The sequence below is a fragment of the Accipiter gentilis genome, chromosome 28, assembly GCF_929443795.1.
Source record: "Accipiter gentilis chromosome 28, bAccGen1.1, whole genome shotgun sequence".
In the NCBI taxonomy this organism is placed as follows: domain Eukaryota; kingdom Metazoa; phylum Chordata; class Aves; order Accipitriformes; family Accipitridae; genus Astur; species Astur gentilis.
The window spans coordinates 1,474,952-1,500,796 of record NC_064907.1 but is presented as its reverse complement, the minus strand read 5'-3'; the positions used below and the strand labels follow the sequence as shown (position 1 = coordinate 1,500,796).

Here is a 25,845-nt window from a genome sequence, read left to right as displayed (position 1 = left end):
CCAGTCTCACGATGCACCCACAGCCTGCTGAAGGCTGCAACTCGAAAATGTGTTGTTAGTGGGCTCCTTTCTGTACATAGCCTTCTGGGCAGTCGCATGCTCTGGCAAATAGCATAGTGGGCTCTCTTCTGCTCCTTGCCCTATGGATCATTTTGGATCTGACAGGTGGGATCTCCGAAAAGGAGAAAGGTCATGGAGCTGTATCGTAAATGCATGAAATGTGGGTACTGTTGTGGGGAGACATGGGGCACAAAGCCCAAAGAATGATGGTGTGTGGAATTTCCCCAGGATCCATCTAGTTGAATAGATCTCTGTAACTGTGTGTGTGGTGGGGAAAAAAAACCCAAACAAACAAACAAAAAAAACAAACTAATTGTATCATCCTGATTTATTTAACTGTCTTAATCAGAAAGACCCAAACTTTTTTGTCACATTACCAGTGTGAGGTTTTGGGGCTGAAAGTCAGAAAAGTTTCTGTACTTGTTGCAGGAACTTGTTCCTATTTTTGTCTAACACGTTCCTTTGTTCAGTGACAACACTGTTCTGAGGCACATTGAAGACCTTGGTTCAGGCTTTTTATGTACATTTTTGTTTATATATGTATCTGTATTGTCCCATTATGTTTTGATGATATAATGATGTACAGATGTACTCCAGAGCAACTTTTGTTTTCTGGGTTTGTTTTTGTCTCTAAATGTAGGCTTTTGGTTTGTGTCAAATGAAGTGTGAAATACTCTCCCTTTACATAATGAAGGGGGAGCATATGTTTGGGGTCCTCCACCACCATGTTTCTGTGGAGTGGTACCTCACACAGCCTCCATATTACTTGAGTCAAATGACAGGTCCTGGCCTTACAATAGCAACATGTTCTGGTGCAGCATGCACAAAGCTCCAGTCAGAGCTTGCGTATTTCAAGGCTTTCGACAAGTCATTTAGCATTCCTCTCCCATGGTTACCCTGTAAATATGTGAAGATTATGACTGGTCATGAGTTAGCTGCTTTGTGTTTCTGTTAACGTCTCAAGGTCTTTAAGAACAAACTATTTTTATTACTCTGTAGTGTTTTGTTTTCTCTTGTATAACTTAATTACACACAGATGAATATCTGCACTCAGGCATGTCTTGACATCAAGTGTTAAAACATGTTTATTTGAGGTTTTGGAGAAAATGATGCAACAGAATATGACACTGGGAAAAATGGCCATTAAAATTCACAACTACTAATTTATCAGCAGGTGGATTTGTAAACTGCAGTGACAGTTATGTGAGATGGTCTTTTAATTTGAGTTTCATGTTAAAGTCCTTTACTTTCAAGGGGATCAGGAGTCAGAGTAGGCAGCCAGGTCAGAGCAGAAACCCAGCGTCCACAGGAGGATTCAGCCCCTTGGCAAAATATCAGGTGTGTGACACAGACCTCAGGTCTATATATGTGTGTGTGTGTATATATATATGCATCTTCTGTTTATTAGCCACAAAATGGCCTTTTTAAAGAGAGAGATACCAAAAATACAAAAGGCAGGGTGGTGGTGATGAGCATTCTGTATTCCATCTCTGGGCTGAAGCAGAGAAACTATATATATAGTTTAAAATAATGTGTTTCTTTTTGTCATGCAGCAACTTTTTGTAGATGTAACAAGTCATGAGATTCACAGTGAGATAGCTGATGAGGTGACAACTATGGACAACATGATTGCTGAACTTCAGGAACTGAGCAACCAGCTGAGAGACCAGTGCTGACATACGGAGCAGATTTCTTGACAGGAAGACAATAATGACATGTTTCTTTTGTCAGAGCTTTTGCTGATGAAATGGTTACAATTCTAATGCAACAACACTTTCAATAAACACTTTTCTGTACAGCGCTGTTCTTGTGGTCAGTTTTCTTCAGAGTTCAGGCTGCTTTTTAAGATTCTTATCTGCTCTCCCTGTCTCACAAAGTTCCATGTTTTGGTTCCTCAGGCCCAGATTTTCTGGAAACTCCCTGTGGAATTTCACCTTGTTGCATCGGCTTGTATTTATAAGGCAATTACTGAGGATTAGTTCTGCCTGACTGCACCACACCCAGGTGCCAGACCTCTGCGGGACAGCCCACCGATGTTGAGGGGCAGGAGAGGCACCAGGGCAGGAGGGAGATGGACAAGCGCGCAGCAGAGGCGGGAGCTGGGCCCAGCCTCTCACCCTCACCAGTGAGGCAGGCAGCCAGTCAGAGGGTGCATCTGTCTGCCACTGGCCAATCAGAGGAGCTCTAAGGCTGGCCTGTCAGTGGTGGGAAGCTTAGGTGAGGGCAGGCTGTCGTGGCAGGGAGAGCCATGGGCACGGGGTGGGCTGCAGGCAGGGCTAGGGCCTGTGGCTCACTAGGTCATCAGGCACTTTCCGATTTTAATTTGGTGTCAGTTGCTTACAGGGGAGTAGGAGTGGGGTCCTGAGTGTAAGAATTTGGTCTGTTTTGTTATTCTTGTAATACCATCAAAGTAGCAGCATGTTTGCTGCATTAGGATTTACAAACAGTTATTACTTCAAGCGTTATTATATTATTCAAAAATACATAACTTGTGTCACATGGGCAATAGACTAGCACTTCATTTGGGCCTTTTACAGGCATGGAGATTTCCCCCCACTGAGGCAGCAATAAAACTGCAATCTAATCTAAAATACTTTCATCTGACTAGACCTGAATTACTTATTTTCATCTAGACTATTTTGAATTGTTTCATATTTAAGCATCTTTGCTACAGCTCTTCTTAAAATAGGATTTTTTCAGTGTTTTCCAGAAACCTAGGCAAAATAGTTTCCTCACTCATCGTGATTTTGGCTTTCTTCCGTATGGAGTGGAGCAATCTCCAAAAATGTGGTTATCTATATTCTGTGTATGCGCTGTCTGTGGTATGGTCATTAAAATTATACCGTTACTAAATGGCAAGAATACTCTCCCTGAAGAGAAAGTTGGAAGGTAAAAGGAAACCAAACAATTAATTGGATTTGAAGGAGTAGTAAAAGCATGTTACTTCAGTGTGTGAAGGGGGAAACCATCTTGACGCCTTTGTATCCTTGTAAAGCTTCGTATCCTTGTAAAGCTTCTTAGAATGGAGAATAAATTATTTGCTGGCAGTATTTTAACATGAAGCTCCCACAAAAAATTATCTTAGCAACAGGTTTACCTGCTGGTGAAGGAGAGCTAACTCCAAAACACTTCTTCATTGAAATGGCCCAGAAAGTGAAGAGGCATTAAAGTTTGTGCAGAGTGAATTTGCTGGAGATACTCCCATTTTGCTTATGTGTGTGGTGAGGGGCCCACCTGACTGAAAAAAACAGGCTGTGAGTTTTGTGACAGACTCCCACCACTACTGTCTTTTTATATTTTGATAGGATTTACTTTATTCACAAAGGAAAAGAAAAAAATCTCTGAAACTATTATTTTGTTCCAGCACTACATTTTATTAGGAAGAAAGTGTTTAGGTGTGGAATTGTTCGGTGGCAGAAAACCCTCCCATTTTTCCTGTGATCTTATGGCACATTTTAAACCAGAATTATATCCCACTATCAACTTGAAAGCATGAGACTTGAGTTCAGTTATCTTGATTTAAAAGAAAATAATTTCCATTGAGTCTACCTGGGACACTTTTATATTTGAAGTTTGGAGGTGCAGAACATGAATTTTTGTGTAATGGCTTCTGCCTAGCATTTAATAATAATAGATGGGAAGTTAATATTTCATATAGAATATTAAAGAGGTCTGTGAGAAGGCCTTTATTTCCCTTCCTTTTTTTTTTTTTTTTTTTCTTCTGAAAATTTTCTTTGGTGGTCAAATGAAAAAGTCATTCTGCTTTTCCAATGTGTCTCCACTCCAGTATTTCACATGTTTTCTCAGCACAGATTTTTTTCCTCTCTCTCTTAGATGTTTGTCTTTCACCTAATACAGGGAAAGCCTACTATCTACAGACAGTGCATTCCTGAAGAGTGGGATGACTAGTGTTATGACAGCACAACAATTTTCCTGTCATAATAATAGTAATAGAGCGGAGATATCTGCAGAGACTTAAAAGTACACAATTTAAATATGTACAAACAATATACATGGTGTGGAAGATGGAGAGGCAGGAGCTGGCTCGCTGTTCAGGAGACACTGGCTTTTCAGAACAGATAACGATCCCAGAAGATCTCAGCCACTTCATCCATGAGACTGAATGAACACCCGATGTAAATCTCTTACCAGGTATGTTCTTGCTACCTCTTTCTTTGTATTAGTGGCATTTTCATCTTCCTCAGATACAAGGTGAGCCTATACTGCTTCTTTGGAGTTTATCACAGGGGCCTTTTAAAACTTTACAGACACAAAAGCCACCTCAGTTTTGTATGGTACTCATTTTCTGTACTCATGCCAGCAGCATTTGGTTCAGAATAGCTCTAGGAGACCATTGTCATGAAGACAGTGTTAATATAAAAGCTCTGGCTGTCAGAAAAACTTGCTAGTATGGAAAGAGGAAGGAACATTTCCTAAACAGACTGCAGACCTTCCAGCTCTCCATCTTTTGGGGAGCATCTGTCATCTAACATGGGAATGTTTTTCACTCAGACCACTCTCATGACAACTGCAGAATCCTCAAGGGTTTAGCAAAACTGGACAGTTCTTTCCTGAGGTAGTTGTCACGCCTACAAATATCTCTATAACATCTATGTTATTTTCAAGTGCTCTATATACAGCTATATGATAACAATTACTTAGTGTAGCATGGACTCAATTAAGCAATATTTCACAGGAATGGCTTACAGTTCACAGTGGAACTTCAGGTACTTCCGATCTTTCTTTTTTACTTTAGAAATATTGGGGATTACCCATTTTGTCATCTATCTGCCATTAGAGCTAATTTGGTGTGAAATAGAAGCAAAATGGATAACTCTAACAGTTTTTCAACTTCTACCTACCCACACAGGGAAAGCAACAGTCTCTGAGTTTTGAAGATGAATATAAAGCCAGTAAAGCTTGAAGGAAATATGATGTATGAAAAAGAATTTATTTTCATGGCTTAAGAGGGGTTGTTTATAAGGCTTTGACCTAATAGGGTTCAACATATGATGTATTTTCAGCCACGGGTGGTTAGAACCCAGGGAAGATCTTCTGATTCACCCGGAGGGCTGTGTCTACACAGAGGAAGCATATACAGCTGGGTGTGGTGCTAAAAGGTTTTCTTGGGTTGGGACATTACTCATGAGCAGAAGTGAATGTTCTCAGGTCTAGTGAAGCTGCACTGACTCAGGCAGGTCATCCCGAATAAATGCCAGTAAATGTTGTGTTCCACATCACATTGTCCTCGATGTTCCTTCCAGCACACTGACTGGTACATTCAGAAGGGCAAGCAACTCTCATCCCATCCTGCATGGAGAGCTCTGTACCAGAAGTGCCTTGGAAAGAAAGAAAGCTTGGAATAATTTTTCAGATCTGAAAATGGTGTATGGCTTATATGCAAATACAGAGGATACATTTACAAGTTTATCTTTCAGATGTGTACGTACGTTGGTTAAAACTACACCTCTAATTATTTTCAAAATAAATAAGGCAGAAAAAAAAACCCAGGTAGTAATTTTATCCTGCTTTGGAACAGTACTACCTAAGAAGGTATAGTCACTCTGAAATTATTTTGACTTAGCTCTTCTGTTCAGTATTTCTGTCTCAATATCAGTGACTGTATGAATGACAGTACAGATGGACATAATGTATTTCAGGGGATAAAAGGAAGCTAAAAAAACTCATGCTATTTCCAGAGTAATACAAATTAAAATAATATACAAGTATTTAACTTTTCTTCATCTGCATTCATGCAGGGCTCTATACCAGAAGTGTGTACGAAATAGGGAAAAGGTAACAGCTGATAGTGTACAACTTGCATTCTCTGAACTTAAAAATAAACTGGAATTTGACAGGAAAATCTTATTCTAAAGAGGAAAAAATTGCCATCAACTGTATGGAGTGGTTTTCAGTGTGATTACTCAAACTATGCACTTTGTGTTTCAAAAATTATTTCAAGAAATTAATCTGATTATTTTTGTTTATATTGTGTGTGTGTATATGTAAGCACATATGTATACATATATGTATACATGTATAAACATGCACATATATATAATCATGTGTGTGTCATAGGAAGAGTTGTTTATTCTGAAGGTGTAAGAGGTACATTTACAGGAAGATACATCTCGTGAAAGCAGTACGTATTGCAGAGACTGGAACATATGTCAGCCTCCCATCTGTGAATTTGTAGCACACTTACCACAAATCTTAAGTGCTGACTACAGGGTTGATAGTCTTCCTTTTCAAAAATGACTAGTTATTTTCAGGATACTGTTGAAGAAACCTTTAAAGGCACCTGAATTCAGAAGTGAACATGCTAAGCACTCTCAGAAAACCAAACAGAGCCTGTCCATCTCTCCTACATTACTCATTCAAAGTCCCTATTTTCCAAGTCCTATTCAGATTTGACAAAGTTAGGCCTTAATATCAGCCTGAAAATTTGTTATTAACAGGCAATAACTAGACTCTTTGTGAATGTTCACTGTAATTCAGGTGGAAAAAGGTTTGCTTTCATAATTAAATACCTTTAAACGCTGTCTGCCTTAACTCTGAACTTCCTGCTCTCTTTGTTTCAACTGTTTTCTAGAGAGCTTTTTATTGCTGGTCTACTGGTTAGATTTAAAATATGTAAACAGATATGTTTTAACATATGTTGGTTTCATTTTTTTATTCACATAAGAGATTTCCATTGATGTCTGCCATTACAAAACTGTGGTTTCATCCATTTATGAAGCATTTTAAATGCAAATAGTAATAGGATTGACTTTGTATTAGGGCTGAAGAATGAACAGAGTGGAATTTTAGAAATTATTTTATCACAAAATTTTGATGGTTACCTTGAATTAAGACAGACATGGATAGCGCTGACTTTAAGAAGTGCTTTAATTAGCATTTCTGAAGATGTTTTATGTATACAAGTGCATATAAAAGATATGCCTGTCCCCTGTTGAGAACTGCCAAACCAGTAACACTTCTTTTTTTTTTTTCTTTTTTTTTTTTTAGCTAAAGAGTCATAAGCAAATCAGGCCAGATGTAGGAAGGCCCATCCTGTACATTTTACATTATAAGTTTCAGAAATAAAACTGGCAAATGAGGTGAATTTCACAGTGTGAATGGCAATAAAATATTTACTGTTATGCAAAAGTCATTGCAATACTGCAATACAGATAGTTTTTGCACCGTTCAGAAGTATTTATAAATAGATAGGTTTCAGTCGACAAGTAGCTTATTCAGGCATGAGCTCAAATATAGTAGCTGCGTTCATTAGACAAACATTTCTACTAATCCCTCAGCTACGCTAATAAAAGAGTAATCCTTTATAGGCTGAATGTAGTAGCAGAGGGTTCTTTTTTTAACTATTAACATCCTTCAAAGACCAAGGTCTAATCATTATTAGTGACTCTGGTTTTCAGAAATGAGTTGAAAATTGATAACCCTTGGCAGCATGTTAAGTTAGAATTCCTTACTGAAAATGAAAATCTTAGGAGCAGCTTATAATATATACTGTATCCTAAGTAGATTTGTTTCTGTTCTTTAAGCAAACAAAAACCCCAAAGAACAGCTGTCTTGTTTGGCTTTTTGTTTGTTTTACTATTTTTATAGTATTTGCCCTTTCACTTGCTTCTTTCACACTTTTGATTTCATTATTAAGGCAAGAAAAGTAAGTTTGTGGATTCAGGCTGGCTTCACTGAGCAAGGCAAGGATGCCGGGTAGGGACAAGACAAGTAAGGAAGTCACTGCTCTTCTGTACTGGGGTAGATAAAAGACCTATTACAAATTTAATCCACTAATAGCTGATCTAAGCCTAAATTGGTCTGTGCAAGAACAGGGTGGTTTGGGATCAAAAATCTGTGTTAATTAACTCTACTTTCTGTATAGAACTGTTTTCCAAGTTAACCTAAGTATGAAAGTCCATTTTTCTGTTTCCAGTTTATTCTGACCTGAATGGTTTCTCAGAACACACCAAGAACCTTTTAATCACCAGTGATGTCACATATCCCTTCTTCTCAATTTTTTTTTTTTCCTATTTATTTTAAACGTCAATGACCTGTGAGTCAACTTCAACAGTTCTTGGCCAAAAATCAGTGTAATGAACCAGGGAAAGAAATACTAGCCAAGAGCCATGCAATGTAAAACTGGGATTAACAGCATGAAAATCTTCAAAACTGCAAGTTAGCCTATTAGTGACATCACTGCTGAAGTGAAGCAGCTAAATTTTGCAAGTCACATTTAGAAGTTAACACCTAAAATTCAGCTCTTTTCCACTGTCATCTCTAAATGAGCATCATATTCTTTCTGTGTTAAATGCCATCATTCCATCCACATCCAGGCCTCTTGTCCTTCTTAATTTTCAGTTTCTGCTTTCTGGAATGGTGCTCCCACAATTGTGGAAATGACCTTTGTGTTTCTCTGTGCCAGGTTTGTGACCCTTGGTCCCTGGAAAAACACCCCTGATTTTTATAGTTCTTTGTGTGCTTCTGCCCCATGGCAATTTCATTTTGCCCCTTTCCAGTAGTAGTGCCCCTTCCTCCCCTCCTTGTAATTTATCTTCCCCACTTCTTTAAGGTTTCTCTATTATTTCCTGGTAGGAAAGATGCTAAGGAAGGACCTTAAGGTTGCAATTAGTGTAGAGGGTAGCTAGCAGCAACATGAAAAATGTAATTTGTAGTGAGATAAGAGTTACTCGAAGGAGTGGAAAAAGGGCGGTTTTCCCTCTGCCTTGGCTGAGCCCCTTGGGGGTCAGACAGAGGGCAAGTACCTTTATGTTTAAGGGGGATGAAGAGCAGGATAAAGGATAAAGGCTTATGGGAGCCTTTGCCAGAAAACGGAGACTGTGGCGGGAGAACAGCAGCCCACAGATGGTGATGATGGTCCCTGTGGAACTGCTGAAAAAAAGAAAAAAAACTATTAGCACTATTCATCAGTCAGGAAGGCACAAGTCTTTCTTTTGTTGAGCAGAGGATTGAGCAGTAAATAACCAGACCAAACTACTACATTGCCAGAGAGAGACGGCAGACCAACCAGAAGTAACACATGCAGCTGGAAAGCAAAGGTAAGTCACAGATGGGCAATAGCCCAAAAGTAAAAGAACTGAACTTTAGGCACAAACGCCAGTGTACTGTAGGACTTTTAACAGCCCATATGGTCTGAGGGATTGTGTCTGTTTGGGAACGCTCCAGCCATACCTACAATTTTTTGATTTGTTTGATTCGTAACAGTCCATCTTGCATGGCTTAGGTTTTGCTATTGTCAATGCTATCACCTCCTATTTTTAGAGGCTTGTAACTTGACTGTAAATTCTGTGCAGTCCTAAAACCAGGCATAGTGAACACAGCCTTGACCAATCTGCATTTTCTGTTTGCAACTGAAAAACAGGCAAGTAGTTCCTAAGCTTGGCAAGCTACTGGAACCAGATAATTTTTGTAATCTGTAACTGCAAAACTAACTTACTGTCATGCTAAGCAGAGGGAGTTTTGTAGCTGAATTATGTCTTGCATTTAATCGGTACTCCACAAGGGCTTTTACTGCTCTAGTAATCTCTAAGAAAGCTGATGGGAGAGCAAAGCAAGTTCAGAAGAAAGCTGATAGGAGAGCAAAGCAAGTTCAGAAGAATTGATATAGAATAACTTAGGCAGTTTCAAATAGAACTTCAGATTGATTCCTGTGTAAATTAATGGGGGGAGGAAAAAAAGGAAATGGCCTATGGAAACAATTTAAGAAGTGAGGTCCATAAAATTAAATGAAACAGTGATAGTACTGAGAATGTGCAGTGTTGTGACACCATTCAGAGATGGCACAGGCAGCGAGATACTCGCTTCTGTCTGCACATGTTGTTTTACTGCAGAAACAATTGTCAAATATGATTCAGATTTTGAGACCTTCCTAATCAGAACTATAGCAAACTTTTGGCAAACTATTAATCAAGAGGATTGACACTGAGGTCAGTAGGATTTTTCCAAGTTTCCTGAACATCTTGGAGAAAGATTCAATCTCCTGAGGTTAAGCCTTTGCTTATCCTGTTCCCTTAGCATCCTGTGTCTATTATACTCTTATGAGTGCCTCACTGTCTTAGATAATACCAAGAGTTTTGTGCTTTGATTGGGAGACACCAACTACCTAACTTACCACAGATGTTGCAGATCACTCTTATGAATATGTAGGCAAGAACACGCAAATACACACACACACTTCTCTTGGTTGTACAGTCATCTGTGTACCTCAAGGCAAAGGAAAGCAATCTGGGATGTTCTGCTGCACAAGGTGACATGTCTGGGACTCTGTTTCAGAGTTTTTTATCCATCCTGCATGTGAATGCTCCCACCCATTACTGCAGTGTTTGAGCGCCTGCTGCATAACATCACTGACTGTAATCAAGTCTCTTGCAGATATCATGGGATCTTTGGATTTCTGCTCTTTCAAGCATTCAGCTTGAGGCAAAATTTCAAGAGTTTCTGGTTAAGGTTTTATTATTTCCATGAGGTTTAACTGAGTGAAAGTCATGTCAGTTTTCTGAATGTCACTCTTACCATGATGCGGTGGGTGGGTGGGTGGGTTGGTTGGTTTTTAAGAGAAAAGGTTTGCAATTATTTTTTTCTAAAAGCAGTCGAACCCCATGTTGTTTTGCTGGCAATGCCTTCAGCTGAGTGGTCAGTTTGATGCTGCATGTGGAGGCTTGGGGAGCTGAGCCAAGAAACCTTGGAATGAGATGACAAATAAGATTCTTAAAACCATAAACATATATATATATATATTAAAAAAAATTCTTTTGTGTGTTTAGGTTTTTCCAGACATTTTCTCATACATTCATACTAGAAATTATTTTGCACATTACAAATGTTTTTTTTTCATATGGGTCTGTTTCCTTGTGAAAGTACTGGAAAGGCAGTGAAGGTAGCTTGCTGCGACAACAGTGAACGCAACTAGGACATGTTGGCACACACTGCCTGCGTGTGTTTTGGATCACTGCAGATATGTCCACCTTCCAAGACATAAATCCAAAGGAAAACCTGATATCCTCCCTGATGCTGCTTCTTGCTGTAAGGACGTTTCTAAAACAAGGTTCTGCATCAGTGAAAACAAATGGGTTTTGTATTATGGGATGGCAAGGTAATATCTATCCAGAAAAGCAATCGCATTTGAGTTGGTTTAAGCATTCATGCTTTGATTTATTATCACTGAAGCTTAATCTAGGGGTTTTTTCCCTTTGGACTTTCTCTGCAAGACTTCTAGTGAAAATACTGCATCAGCACTTCAGGAATGGAGCAGCAGTGTTATTCTGATCTGTCAAATCCAGAGGCCATGAACCTCCCCTGAGAAAGTCAGTGAAATAGCCTTTCTACTCACTTCAGGACTGGTAGTGTAAAGAATACTTCCTAAACTGCGGTCCCTACAGTAGCCCTCACAACTTGTTCTGCATGCGAGCCTGACTTGTTTGCATATTCTTGTTGAATGCAGTGGAGGAAAGTTACTCATGTTTGTGCAGATTTATCAGGGTGGATCCCAGCATAGTAGTAAAAGCAGCATCCCTGAAAAAGCAGTGACTCTTCAGACTTACCTGAGCCTAATCAGACCTTAAATGTGCCTTTCTGCAAGATTAAATGTGTTTAGCCTTTGTGAATATTTCAAAACTTAGTTGGAAAAATAATTGAAAATAAAAAGTAGAGATTTAAGAGGAAAATATCTGAAATAATATTATATTTAATATTAATATATTATTATATATATAAATATCCTCACAGCAGTCATGAATCTATTTGACAGAAGTTTAAAAATAGCTTTGTCTTTAATGATTGGCAAAATTGTGATATGTGAGTGCATGCATGTGTGCGTTTTTGTGCCTTTTAAAGGCGAATGATACTAATACGTCTTTATAATTTACTGTCCTGTTTGTACGTGATACATCGGTGATCTCAGCACTACTCTGGAAATGGTGTTTGACTGTGGCAGAATGAGGGCATGGCTATAAAATTGTTTTGTAAATCTCTCTCCTAAATATTGACTGTATTTCAACCATGGGATAGGAGGATTTATGAAATAGTGTTTGGAAGATCTCAGAGCTCAGCTCTATGCCAGGGGTTGGAAAGAATGATGTAGCAATGCTTTGACTAGGAGTCGCAGTTAAGAGATTTTAATTACTCTTCTGATTTTTCCTCTTTTAAAAACAAAATCTAGATAAGAATATGCACACACTCTTCTTGTCCCTATTTGGTTTTGTTGCCCCTAAAACAAAGTAGCAGCAAAACCTCCATGTGCTATTGTTAGTCATGCAAGGAACAAGATGACCACTCTACCAGGCATCAGTCTTTTCCTTTGCTTTCCAGCACCTGATGCTTGGCCTGAAGCTGTGTGTGTTGTTGACAGCAGAGGACATGCACAAGCATTCTTGCTTTCATTTGCTCCTTTCTTACTTGTGGATTTTGCCACCAAATTCTCCTTTCTAAGACCCCATAAGAGACAGATGATGACCTCCCAGGTTCCTATTGATCTTTCCTTCTCCTCCCTGGACTCAAAGAGGGGCCTTTTAGGAGGAAGTAACAACTTTATCTGCAATTATACCAAGGGGATCTCTGACACCCTGCTCCCTCCAGAGCCATGAGGAGGCCCTCTGAGTAGTGTAAGTTCTGCAGCCACTAGTTCTGTTGCCTCTTCCTTGCCTTAAGTCACCATCTCACACATTAGCCTTCCCTCTTGCAACTCATTTACAGCTGCCTTGTCTTCAGGATGCTCTTTGAGAGGCTCTGTATCTCCCCAGGACTCTCCTTTCTTCTGCAGTACTGCTTTTCTGGAGTCAAGCTCTTTCCAGCTCCCACTGCTCCAGCATGGTCCCTTAAGAGGAACCCACAGCCTTCACAGGCAGGGTTTGGAGAGAAAGACCTTGGTGGACTTGGCTACGCTACCAAGGCAAATGGGAGCACAAAGACTTCTGATCCTTCCTCTTGGCTTCTCTCAAATGAAAGGGAGATTGGAATTGGTTCTTCTCCTTACAGTGTTAAGTGAGGTGTCCCTGTGCCTTAAGAAAGGGATGCTCAAGTAATGTGAGAAAAAAAAAAGGCAAAAATTTTCTTATTCACTCATAAAATCTTAGAAATGGAAAAATACAGCCACTGTTTAGTTATTGAAGTTCAGGCAGCAAGCTGAGATCTCAGTCATGACTGAGATTCCCAGGGGGATGGGCACTGCACACGTCCCAAGCAGTCCCTGTTGCAAGGACTGTGATTTACAGTAACATCTGGTAGGATGTCAGCCTGCTCCATGCTGACATGGTAGAGCTCATGTCCATACAGCTCAATGCTTTTTGCTCCCAAACAACACTGGACCCGTTGACTGCCTATTGGGAACAGTCCCTGGCCCATCCTCATGTCCAAACTTGAACTGTGCCCATATAATGCTTGGAAGAGAGTTAGCTGGCCTAATCCAAAACCATGCCAGAGGCCATGCTACCAATTCAGCAAGATGGGTGACTGTGGTGGGCCTGTGCTCAGACACTATTAGTTTGACTAGTCTAGACATAGCTGAAAAATACAGTTCTTCCTCCAGGAAAACCACAGCCCAAGAATTGGCAAATAAGCAGAGGAATAAGAACATAAGTTTTTAGCACATTCATTTTATGTACAAGTTACTGTGATTTTCTGTGAACAGGTAGAAGAGATGTGAGGTAAGGCCTTGTAAAAGGCAAAGGGCTTTGCAGATGACCTTAGAGCCATTGGTTTTGGATATAGTTACATGTATGGAAGATGTCCCAGAGATGACCTTGGGGACCTGACAAAGAGGAGCTTGTTGCCTTGGTAGAACAAATAAGCCATAGATGGAAGAAGTAGTAGATAACAGCAGTCTTGACAAGAAAACATAAAAGAGGACAAGTCTGAATTAAGCCAGTCGTGAAGGTCCCTAGTCTCTAAATGACTAATAAGGGAGAATAATTAAACAGGAAAGTGTAAAGAGGAGAACCATAAAATAATCAAACTTGCTAGTGAGCAGCAACCACTAAAATTAATGACTTTCTTCTGCCCCAGAACAGGGTTTTTAATCTTCTGCTTTCATTTAGTCAGCTCCTATCTCCACTTTAATGTTATTTTTATATATTACACTTTCCTGTGAATATAGCAGATGGTGAATATAGCAGATGTAACTTCTATACGAAGTCAAAGAAGCCTCTCACAGCTGTGCAGAACAAATACTAATGCCCAGAATATCTTTAGAGAAATATAACCATAAAAGGGTTTAATTTGTAGGAAGAAATAGAAATCTGAAATTCATGCAGTCCCCCATGTGCTATATTCCAACTACAGATGACAGCACCGATGAGGCAGCCAGGCCATAGCAGTCTTTTTTGCAGAGAACCTGTAAATTCAACAGCAGCTGGACCCATCCTATGGCTGAATGGCAAGGGAAGGTGTAGCTGTTGTTTTCTGTAACCCCGTTTTATGGATCCCTGGTCATGGAGTGGGACCTTGTTGTGCTAGGCATGCTGCCACCATTTCAGTCAGTCTGTCCACATCCCTACACAGAAGGGAAGAGATCTGCAATATTTTACCCTCCGGAATCTTTCCCTGGCTTCCCCTTGCCATCAGCCTAAGTATTGACTGAGCTATATGAAAGGTGTTGGGAAATAAATTCCAGCCCCTACTCTCAGCTGCATCTAGCAGGGCACTTTCAACACCATTTGGAAGATTTCATTTTCACTGACCTTCAGACATGACTTATTTTTGTGCTCTGGGTATTTTTAAGATGAGCCCAAAGGCAATCCTAAATATCTCACTGGTGAGAGTGGAGGAGGACACATGCTGTTGCTGTTTCCAATAGCTCTGAAGTGTCTGGAAAGTCCCTGTGTGGAGTTTTCAGCTTTAAAGAGAATGTTCTAAATGGAGAAAGCCTGAGCCCGTAAGTAATCTTTGTTGCGAAAAGACTAAGAGTGCGGGAAAGAGATTTGTTTGTGGCATGGAGAACCTCTCCTTTCCAATGTCTCACAGCTGATTGCACAAGTGAGAACTGCTGAACTTCAGTGCACACACGCTTGCAGGGCTACAAGGATTTTGCTTGTGTTGTTGGCAACCACACATTGGGGTAAACAGCTGTATGGGGAGATAGAAAATAGTTGGTTTTCCCACTTTAAGTATGGTGGTACTTTCAGCTAAACGGGAGTGGAAACAAAAACTGTAGCCTGGGGATGCTACAGCAGGTTCTTGGTTAGACCAGTGTCCCTGCATCTCAGCTGAAAAGTGGCAGCTCCAGGCTGGGCAGCTTCTTCTCTGCCCTGACAGTGTGTGCCACAGGTCATCTGTCCTTGATCTCTGTTTGGCTGGAACAGGGAGGCTGGGGAAGTTGCTCTTCACCTCTTCCCAGATGGTATCTCTGGTGTTTCTGTGTGGCTGGCCATCCATGCCACATATCAAAAGGACACACAGGGTCACAATTGCTGGATGTCGTCTGACAGCCTGCTCCCAGTGGGATTATGCTTGGAGCAATTGCATAAGAGAGGGCTACGAGACTGAATAGTTTGGACAGTATCCAAGTCTGACTAGTCTTAAACTAGTAAGGAAAATGAATATACTCCACAAGGCACCTTCTTGGCTTGTTTCTTCATGGGGAGCAAGGAAAAGAACTGAATTAGGGTTTTTGTGCTGCAGGGACAGGGTATTTAAATGATGTTTCTCCTCTCAGTAGGTTTGCAGAGGGTTAAGCTTCCTTGGAGAAAAAGCAGCAGAACAATAAAGGAAGACTTTGGCTGCTGGGTAAAGAGACAACTGGTAGTGGTTACAGCCTAATTACTGTGTCTGCATATCTAATTAACTTTTCCCCCCTTTTTTTTCTGAAATGTTTTTGGAGTAATCACTGCTATTACTTGTAAACAATCATTTTATAAGGTGTGAAATTCCTATACTGCTGTGTTTATCATGATTAATGACCTTATGCCCCAGGGGAAGGGTGTAGTCAGCTTGGCATAAACAGTGCTGTGCCAGATGCAGGGTGGTTCATATTCAGAAATGTTATTTACAGAAATACACAGGGCGGGGGGGGGGGGGGGGGGTAGGAGTTGGGGGGGGGGTTGGCGCAGCAATCAGAGGATCAAAGTCCCAGATAGCCTGGAATGTGCAGGATCAGATATCTGCATTGGAGCACTTACCCCCCTAATTTGTTTTTCCCAGGATGCCTGACTCTTACAGATCATTTCTCTTCTCAATGAACATATGCCTACATATAGCTATTTCCATTCCGGTAATAGCCCTTGTTTATGTCACTAACAGACCTCATCACATTTGACTGTGTTATTTTTACATAATGACTAAATCAGTGGAGTACTATGGAATATGCAGTATACAAATTTTGAAATGAGCTTAAATGTATGCATCGACATGGTTTAAAAAATAGTGGTGGGACTTAGAGTAATGATGCTTAGGTGTCACAGAGTTTAGCTGGTGAGGGTTCTGGTGTTAATTAGCCATTTAGAATCATAGAATCACAGAATCATTTAGGTTGGAAAAGAGCCTTAAGATCATCAAGTCCAACTGTTAACCTAACACTACCAAGTCCACCACTAAACCATGTCCCTAAGCACCATGTCTTTTAAATACCTTCAGGGATGGTGACTCAACCACTGAGTTACAGACAAAGATTGATTAGGGAATGTATCAGTGAAATTCACCAAAGATACTAAAATAAGAAAAGAAAGAATGTAAAATAATTACAAAATGGCTTGATGAATGATCTGTAAACACTGAAGAGAGGTATGTATACATCATCTAAGAATCAGTAATTGTCTGGGATTCAAGAGACCCAGGTTAAAATACCCTATCTACACTTCTCCATTAAATGCAAAATTGCATTTAATGGGAGTGATAACAGTCAGCTCTGGCCGGGACATGGAAACTTGCTCCCTGGGCAGAGCATTATGTAAGGCAGAGAATAGTTATGGCATGCCAAGCTAGAAAAAATAAGCACGTATTTCTTTCTGTAGAGGATGTTCATTGTCTTCCCAACATCAGTGTTTCTCCCAGGTCATCTGATGCTCGGTTACCTCCTGCATTCTGTTGTTGCTCCAGTCACACAAAACCTGAGTGAAGAGAACTGAAAAACAGATACGAAGAAGTTGTGGCAAGACATATAAAGCAGGTCCCATGGTAGGGGAATAAGCTGGAAATGGTTCCAATGTCACAGAAAGTGAAGGAAGGAGGTAGCAAACTGAATCAACTTTTAAGGTGCAAAGAGAAAGATTATGGGGACTTTACTTAAGAAAAGGACAGGAGGGAAAAAGGAGGATTTAATACAGCAAGAAGAAGTTAAGTGGGGCTTAAGAGGGGTAAAGAAAATATTATTCTACAGAAGTTTTGATCTGGATACAGCTGAGAAGTGTTTTCCTGTCATCCTACTAACTGAAAACAATACAGACAAGGGACTAAACTAAAGAACTTGTTTTGATCCATATATGCATGACTGCAGCCCCTTACAAACTATACATTCTTTGCAAAGACAGGATGAAAAAGTAAGAAAGGAGTAAGTGCAATCATGAGAGGTGTGAGAGAATGAATAAATCCTTCAAACAATTGCTCTCCAGAGCAGTGGATGGATCTCTGTCCGTACCAATGTGCAAATTTCACATATGAGACTGTGGCCACCTTCACCCTCCCTGTTTTCTGAGGCTTTTAAGCCAGAGCCCAATGAGGCTTATGGTTGTTGTCCACTTCATTTGAGGTGAACTTGGGTGGTTGGGTTTTTTTAAAGTCTGTAGCCTGCTTCCTGAAGCAGACCTGAAGTATGTAAACCAGTATAAATCCAGACTAACAGACCACCAGGGAAGAAAGCTGCTGGGCCTTACATTTTCAGCCTGATGATACTGGGGAACCCAAAAGATTAAATTCTTTGACCCTGGCCAAAGTCTCCAGGTTGTTTTTGTGAAGCTGGTACAATCACAATAGCAGAAGAATTCCAGGGTGTTGAGGGTATTTTATGAGTGTATGTGTGAAATCCAGAATTTGATGGGCAGATGATTACAGTTTTATAACTTGCTTTAGTGTTTGAAGAGTGCCCACTGTCAAGAATTGTGACTAAATTTCCTTCTTCCCTAAACAGAGAACTCCAAGAAGCAAAAAAGTATACACACAACCCATGATTAAAAATAAAATTACTAAAGATTTTGTATGCCTCATTTCTGAGTTGACCAGCTATGAGACATCAAAATAGATTGGGTTCTTTTAGCTGTATTTTCAAAATTTGCCCTCTGATAATAAATCTTGTTTCAGATGTTTTGGCATGCAAAACCACTGCTGAAAATTTAGGACATAATATACTACTGAAAAGAAAATTCAGAATGGCTTGACTTTTGGCACCTTTTTTTAATCTCCATGTTGTGCTAAAGATTTACTTGTTAAAAATCAGGCATCACTTGTTAGCAAAGTAGGCAAGTAGTTTAAATTGTTCACTCTTTGTTGTTCTCAGTAGACTTATGTCATGGTTTGGTTGTGCAAACATTCGCTCAACTTTCATGTTGTGTGCTTCACGGGTCGCTATTTTATTTGTCTTCCTATTTACAGATGTGAGACTGTTTTTTGGTGAGTTAGGTACACAATTTATAGTTTAATAAGGAGAAGCACTTAGTGAAAAAGGAAAAAAAATCTGGACATCCACATGCCTACAGAACAGTGCTTTTCTTCAAAAATCCTGGAATAGCAATTTTGTTAAACAAGTAATTTTGTGGCAGCAGAACTAATGAAGCCTGGTTTCCTATGTTTTTTTGTCTCATGGGTGATTGACTTTCACTATCTAAGAGGATGTGAGCCCCAGGCAAAGCTTTTCCCATCGTCAGCGTGTTTATATAAGGACTTTCTCCCATGAGGCTTCTCTCATATCTTGAACTCACAACTGCAAGTTTTCTCAGAGCCAGGACTCCGATAGCATCTCTACCCATCTGTCTATTTTCAGGAAAAAAAGGAAGAGAAATTCAGCTATCATCTTTCACAATGCTACCATTGTTAGAAGCTGATTGGAAATATCATTAAGAAATTGTTGGAATGAATACACAGGTGAACACAAAATGAATGATCACACAAGCTCCAATTTTGTAGAAGATTCTACTGAAAATAACTTGGGCATTTCAGAATGCAGTACTGCACTGAATATCAGAGATATTTTGTGTGCTTGAAAACCCTGGTTCAAACTTTTTCCCATAAGAGAAGGCAGATTTGGTGGTTTATTTCCTGATTTTCAATGTTCTGTGCACAACAGCAGATGTGTAATATGTTTCAAAATGGTGCTTTTGTCCTTTTCTTTTGGTGAGTCCACACGGCTACGACCATCACCTGTTGATTAACTATGCTGTTTAACCCAGACTGCGTAGGTTTGCACTGTGGAATGGAAGATTTCCATTTTGGCCCTACTATAAAAGCCTGCACTGGTAAATGTTAAGGCTAATTTTTTAGTTTTCACAATTGCACACTCATTCATAATTGTGTTGGTAATTATCTAGTCAAATACAAAGTATCCACTACTATTTTTATAAGAATGCTGGTCTTCAGTGCAGTCCGCTGAAACAACTTCTAGCACTTGGATAGTAAAGGCAAAGCCATAAAGAGATAGTCCTAGTGCAGCCAGGATATAGCAACGCCTATATTAAAGTCAGTGAAGTAAAACTCTAGCATGTATCCTTTGATGCTCTGCCTCACTGATGCAATACAAATGTATATTTTAATGGTGCTTTTATAGTACTTGAACTCTTGGCTATATTGAAATGCAATTTTTCATCCTTGATGTTTTTGGAATGTGTTGAGAGCATAATGTCCATGTTTTTCATACATCCCAGAAAGACCTCCCTCTAACTTGTGCCCACTCACAGCAAACCCTGCCTTGTTTGGGTGCTGGGGAACTCTTGTGAATTAGTCATCATCAGTGAGGTAAGAAGTGGAGTTTGAGTCAGCTGTTCATATTTTAATTAAATGAGAAACTCTGGATTCTCACTAGACTTATTCTTAGGCTTGGACCTTATTTCTTCTGCTTAAGAGTCTGAACTGCTGGAAATTTCCTGACTTTTTAAAAATTGCCTGTATTTTTGTGAGAGGATCCCATCCAATTTTAAGAACTGCTGGGGAAATAAGCTAATAATAGTATCTAGAACTTTTCAGTCATCCATTTCCAGAGGCTTTAGAGAGGTATCATTAACTCTGTTTCACATGTGGGGAACCTGAGGCACAGAGGATTGAAGTGACTCACCCCAGACCATCCAGCAAGTAAGAAACAGAACTAGAGTTAGGAGCTCTGACTTTTAATTTGTGCCAAATCCATTCAGACACAAGCTGCAGCCATCATGAGAGGAGGAGACATGTCACATGCTACCAGTGAATAGTAGAGATTTTAACCTTTAGAAATAGCAATTATTTAACCTCTGTGGTTCGCAAAACAAATTGAGTGTCTAAAGAGTAGAAAGAGCTGGAGATTTGCACCTTCTGACATTCAGACAGCTTGGCACCAGTGGGCTAGCAAGGAGAAGCTTGTGTCTCTGCCTGGACTAGAGAGAAGGCATGCCTGCATGGCTGAGTCAATCACGTGATTTCCTCTCTCACTCAATGGAAAAATACTTTTTTGGGTACAGAATGAGATTCTACTATTTTCTACAATATTCAACTGTGATGGTGGCTGGGGTCTCAAGCTCTCATGAAAGAATTACCCTTCCTTATCTCTTATTTCTTTAGATACCATCCGATCTAATGTTTTACTAGATAAGCCATCTGATGCTTAATCATAACCTAAAGAAACTTATTTTGTTCATGTGTATCACAGTAGGAACCTGGGCAAGACAGACCAAATTTTGAACTTCTGTCCTGGATTGTGCTGTTTTACTAGAGTTGCTAGAGGTGGAGAAATACTTGTGCTACTCTTCCTACCTCCAATGCCTAGAATCACAGCTTTTCAGCAGCCAGAGGGTGAACACATCTGGTATTTTTCTTGCTTCTCTCACAGGCTTCCTCAGACAGAGAGGGAGGCAAGCAGCAGAATAATAGCTTTACATACTCTACTGCAAAAGGGGAGAAACAGCAAGAAACTACAGTGGGGAAAGATGAGAAACTACAGATAGAGGAACTCAGTTCTGAAATATTTTGAAATGATCGTTTTTTCCTTATGGCCTTCAGAATCTTAGTGGCACCCATTACATAGCATGGTCACAGCACAGGAACTGAGATGTGAACTCCAAACAAACAGTAGAAAAGGGGGACATGTGCTTACATCTGTTTAAAGGAGAGCAGTGTAAACATTACACTGAAATCTTCCTGTTGAATTTTCTTAACAGCAGTGAGGAGTAAGCCTGTGTGGGACACTGCCCAAAACTAGCTTTTGCTTTAAAAAGATCCCGTATTCCTAAAGCTGTGTACTGTTGTTTTGTACTGGTAAACCACCTTCCGTGTGTACTCAGTTTTTTAGTTTAGTTTTTTCACTAACAACCTGCACTGTGGTCCAAGGGAGATCAAGATGAGGTTTTCATTTCATTCAGAGCTCTGGAATCCAGCCCACTGGAACTTGTATCTTTTGAAGCTCTAATAATTAACATGCCTGCATTCCTTAAATGGCAGCCCTCACCAGAATGTGCTTCCTGCGGAGCTGAGTAAGGGTGAGGATATTGTCTAACCAGCAGGAAGAAAAGGAAGGTGACCCTTCCTGGAAGGATTTCTGCTGTCTTTGGGCTGGTCGGAGGAGAGGATTCACCTGAGCTGGGGGTGGCCAGAAGTCTCTTGGCCCCTTTGCACATACAGGAGGTATGTAGGGTCTGGCTCTCTCTTTAGTCCTCTTTTTTGACTTATCTAAGAAGCAGGCTTTTTCCCACCCCAGGGCTTTGCTTACTGTAGAGATTCTCCAGTTCCTTGTTAATCCAAATTGGAAGCAGACATAAGAGAATTCTGTTGACCTAAAAAAAAGCTGTGATTTCTAACAACTGGTGTGAGGATACAACTTCTTTTTCCAGACCCCTTCCTTCCTCATGTGAAAGCAGGCCAAGTGAGGCCCTATCAATGACTGGAAGACTGTCTTCTCTGAATCATGTCCCAGATAAGCAGAAATGACTTGGAAATGGCAAAGGGGAGTGAGCATCAGTAGGTGATGTTTCACAGGCAATATAGCCTGAAATAAGTACCCAAGATCCTTGTCTGAAGTGTCAAGGAATCCATTTGGCCTGTCAGTATGAAGCAGTCCTTGCTGACCTTCATTCACATGTGATTTCTTGGGGTCTGTAGTATAACCATGACATGCAGTTAAAGTTTTCTCAAGCTATGATCTCAGGAAGGTTATGAAGTCCACTCCCTGTCCCAAGGAAGAATCAATTAAACCAACATCACTTGTCATAGAGATTTGTCTGATTTGTTCTTAAATACCACCCATAATGACCTCTCCAGACAAACTAGCCAGTGTTCTATTTTCTTCTTTGTTAGAGGACTCTTTTCCCCAAATTTCTCAAATTGCAGATCAAGCATATTACTTCTCATCCTGTCCACACTGGACCTGGAAAAGGGTTTGTTCCTTTCCTTTTCTTTTTGCAGCCATACACGCTGAAGATTGTTATCAAGTCTCCTCTCAATCCTTTTCTCTAAACAACTCGAGTTTATTCAGTCTTTCCTTCTACGTCAGGTTTTCTGGACCTCGCATTAGTTTCCATTGCTCTCTTCAGGGCTATCTTCATTTGGCTCCATCCGTGAAGTGCAGAGTCCAAATGGGGCAGAGTACTTTGGCTGAGCTCTTCCCCATGCTGAGAAGGGGAAAGCATCTAGCCTTTCTATATGTTTCACAGTCCTACCAGCGTTTGCTATTCCAGCACTTAGGCCAACAACTATTCCTCAATTTAAGAGTAAAGCAGAAATCTCTAGCCTATAGCCAAAGCAAAGCAGGTACTCAAACACTACGTTTTGGTATACCCTTGGCTCTGGGTGGACTGGTGGCTGAATCTACAGAGGGCTCTTATTTAGTTCCCCTTCTTTCTTTCTTTCCTCTCTCCTCAGAAAGGGTGACAAGGTGTGGCTTGCCAAGGCAGACTGCCAGCAGCTGAAATTTCCTATACAGCTGTAGAAATAAAGAACTATTGAGCATGCCTGGTCCCCACCACACCCTTTCCCTGGCTCTGCTTTGCCCTTTCTAACTGAAGTACCCTGCTCTGCCATCTGCACGTGCAGGGAGGCACATAGGGTCACACTGTACAATCCCTGCCTCTTCTCATGCCCACTTTCCTTTTTGTATTTTTTTGAGGCAGACACAGATTCTGCAGAGTTAGACCTATGGCGTGTTTTGTGCTGCATAGCTGGGGCCCATCTCCCTTGGTATGCTGGGCTTTTTTCTAGTATCTTAGAGAGATAAAAGCTTCTAGGTTGGCTGTTTTTATTTCATTCTCAGGTAATAGCAAAGGTGCCCCCTAAGTTCAGAAGGACTGGGTGGCACATCTATACTCTGACACAAAGCTTAAGTCCTGCTTTTTTGCCTTTTTTATTTAATGGAAAGTTGATGCTTTACTTCTCTGATGTCCCTGGCAGAAGAAGGGAACAGGCAGTCCTGAAAACTACTTTAAAAGCACCTCATAGTTATGTTGTGACCACGTCTGAAGCTGTGAATGCAGGGGTTCAATCTTTTGAGATGCTGAGAGTGCTCAGCTGGAGGTCAACAGAAGTTAAAGTCACTAAGCATTTCCTAGGAGGCTCTTACCACCCTAGTAGGACAAGAACCAACTGAAATCAGTAAGTGACTGGCAAGCTTGTTTGCTTATATTAAAACCAATTGTATGAAAGTGACCCAGAGAGTAGAAAAAACTAAGAGTTTAATCTGAAAGGAGGGGAGTTTCATTACACTTGGATGTGGGTCTGGGGAGAGTGAATACAATCAGAAGTGATTTTTTTCTGTTACTGATGGGGGGGGGGGGGGTATCACCCAGCACAATCACATATATGTTGCAGAATAAGAATAACATACATGCCAAATCTAATGGATCAGGCGTTCCTAGCTGTGCAGAGAAAGGCAATGTGTTTTTTTTCTTCTTCATACAGCAGGAAAAGTGTAATTTTTTTTTTTCCAACCTTGCATAACTTAAGGAACAGCTGGATATATTTACTGTCAAACTTTGCAATAAAAACTACCTTTCAGATGAGAATAAGGATGAAAAATTTAAAGAGAATTTTCAGACAGCAGACAGAGGAAATGTTGGGGTTCCCAACCCTGACTAATGCTACTCTTGATAGGTCGTGCTTTCCAAAAATAAGATAAAGATGCTTGAGGAGATGATTCAATACAATCAATACTCTGCGTTGCAAGAGATCTATGTTATCTCGTCAGGATTGTCTCCCTACAAAGGGAGAGTAAAAGAAAGGTATACTGTGTAGAGCAATGAGTTTCTTTCAGACAGCAGGTGAAAGGGAAGGCTAGAGAAACAGTAGCAGCACACTTTTACCCAGCATAGGCATACGCTCAACTGCTGCACCTTGAATGATTTGTCATGTCCTGACTCTGTGTCCAATTAAGTCAATGGCAAAACTCCTGAAGTAAAAACTGGTTTATGGTAGGACCAGGCTCTTTATATGTTAAAAAAAAAATCTTTACATCCAAACTATTGCATGTTTAGTTTCTATAGATTATCTTTAAAATTTTTTAGCAATAAGCCCCAGTCCTGCTCAGAATCACAAAAGCTGTGGCTTGGCTATATGTGGTACTCTGCAATGCCAGAGATAGCCACTCCTATGTCATCTTAACTAATTAAAAACACAGGGAAAGTGGCTGAATGATCGATTTTGTAATGCTTTAACTGTCCACACTGTAGATGCTATCAGAGGCTTTAATTCCATAGCAATGGGTTGCAAAAAATCTAGTGATTGATGATGCAAATATGCCATTATTTACTCTCACTGTGGGCTTCATTTAGGTACCTAATGTCAGTCTGTGGTACCATACACAGCTTTTGAAAAGCAGCTTTTATAACTAGTCTTTGCTTTAATGAAAACCAGAATTCTTTCAGGAACTGAACAATAAAATTGTTAGGCGTTTGTTTTTCTAGCTGAACTTCCAGTGACAAAATATTTTAGGCTTATAGTACAATTGGTTTTGATCAGAGAGATGGGATGGATGATGTCAGGGTATACAGAGTACATTATTCTTTATACATAGAAATTTGTCTTATGTAAGTAAACATTTTTTTAAAAAAATATATTGGGAGATCTTTCAGTCAAAACAAGTATTGTGTCCTATGTGTTAACAGAATCTAAGAACCTGATCCTTCTGCCTTTGTATTTTAAATCTCTGTGGCTTGAACTTGGTTTTCTAAGTTTCCGTAGGACTGTCCAAATTGGTTAGCTATTAGAGCCATATTTTAAAGTTTATTCTCCATTTTTCTTGCAGTCTATCTAGTATTTATCAGTTCCAGGAAAAATCTTGACATAGAGGCTGGGTCATTTTTCAATTTAGTGGTTTTTTAGTGGCTTTTTTCTCCTTACAGATACAGCGTAGTTCTGTATTGTTTAGCTTGCAGACGAGAACTTCACTGACAAAAATAAGGTAGAAACACAGAATTCAACAGCAAACCAAAGCCATAACAATGTAATGAAATAATGCAAATATTATTGTGATGAAATTACTGCATGAGATTTTATGGCTTGCATGATTAGCTGTCCAACCCTTCTTAGGAGCGAGGGCTGGAGACTAGTTGTGGGACCTGCTCACAGGACGTGGCATAGAGATGATAGCTCCTGGGTTGGAGTGCCTGGCTAAGTAGGAAGACTCCAGGTCTTCCTCTTCATCAGTGTGGGACAAGGAATGGCAGCAGTGGTTCTTGG

The 25,845-nt window shown here is 40.2% G+C and overlaps 1 protein-coding gene across 1 annotated transcript in view; it reads left to right on the top strand.

Moving 5' to 3' along the window:
• TTC27 (tetratricopeptide repeat domain 27) overlaps positions 1 to 1,858 on the top strand; it is a 157,442-nt gene extending 155,584 nt beyond the window's left edge. The window contains exon 20 of the mRNA XM_049830890.1: positions 1,614 to 1,858. Coding sequence (XP_049686847.1) covers positions 1,614 to 1,736 — 123 coding nt within the window. The 3' untranslated portion in view covers positions 1,737 to 1,858. The remainder of the gene's footprint in view (positions 1 to 1,613) is intronic.
• Positions 1,859 to 25,845: the final 23,987 nt, after the last annotated feature.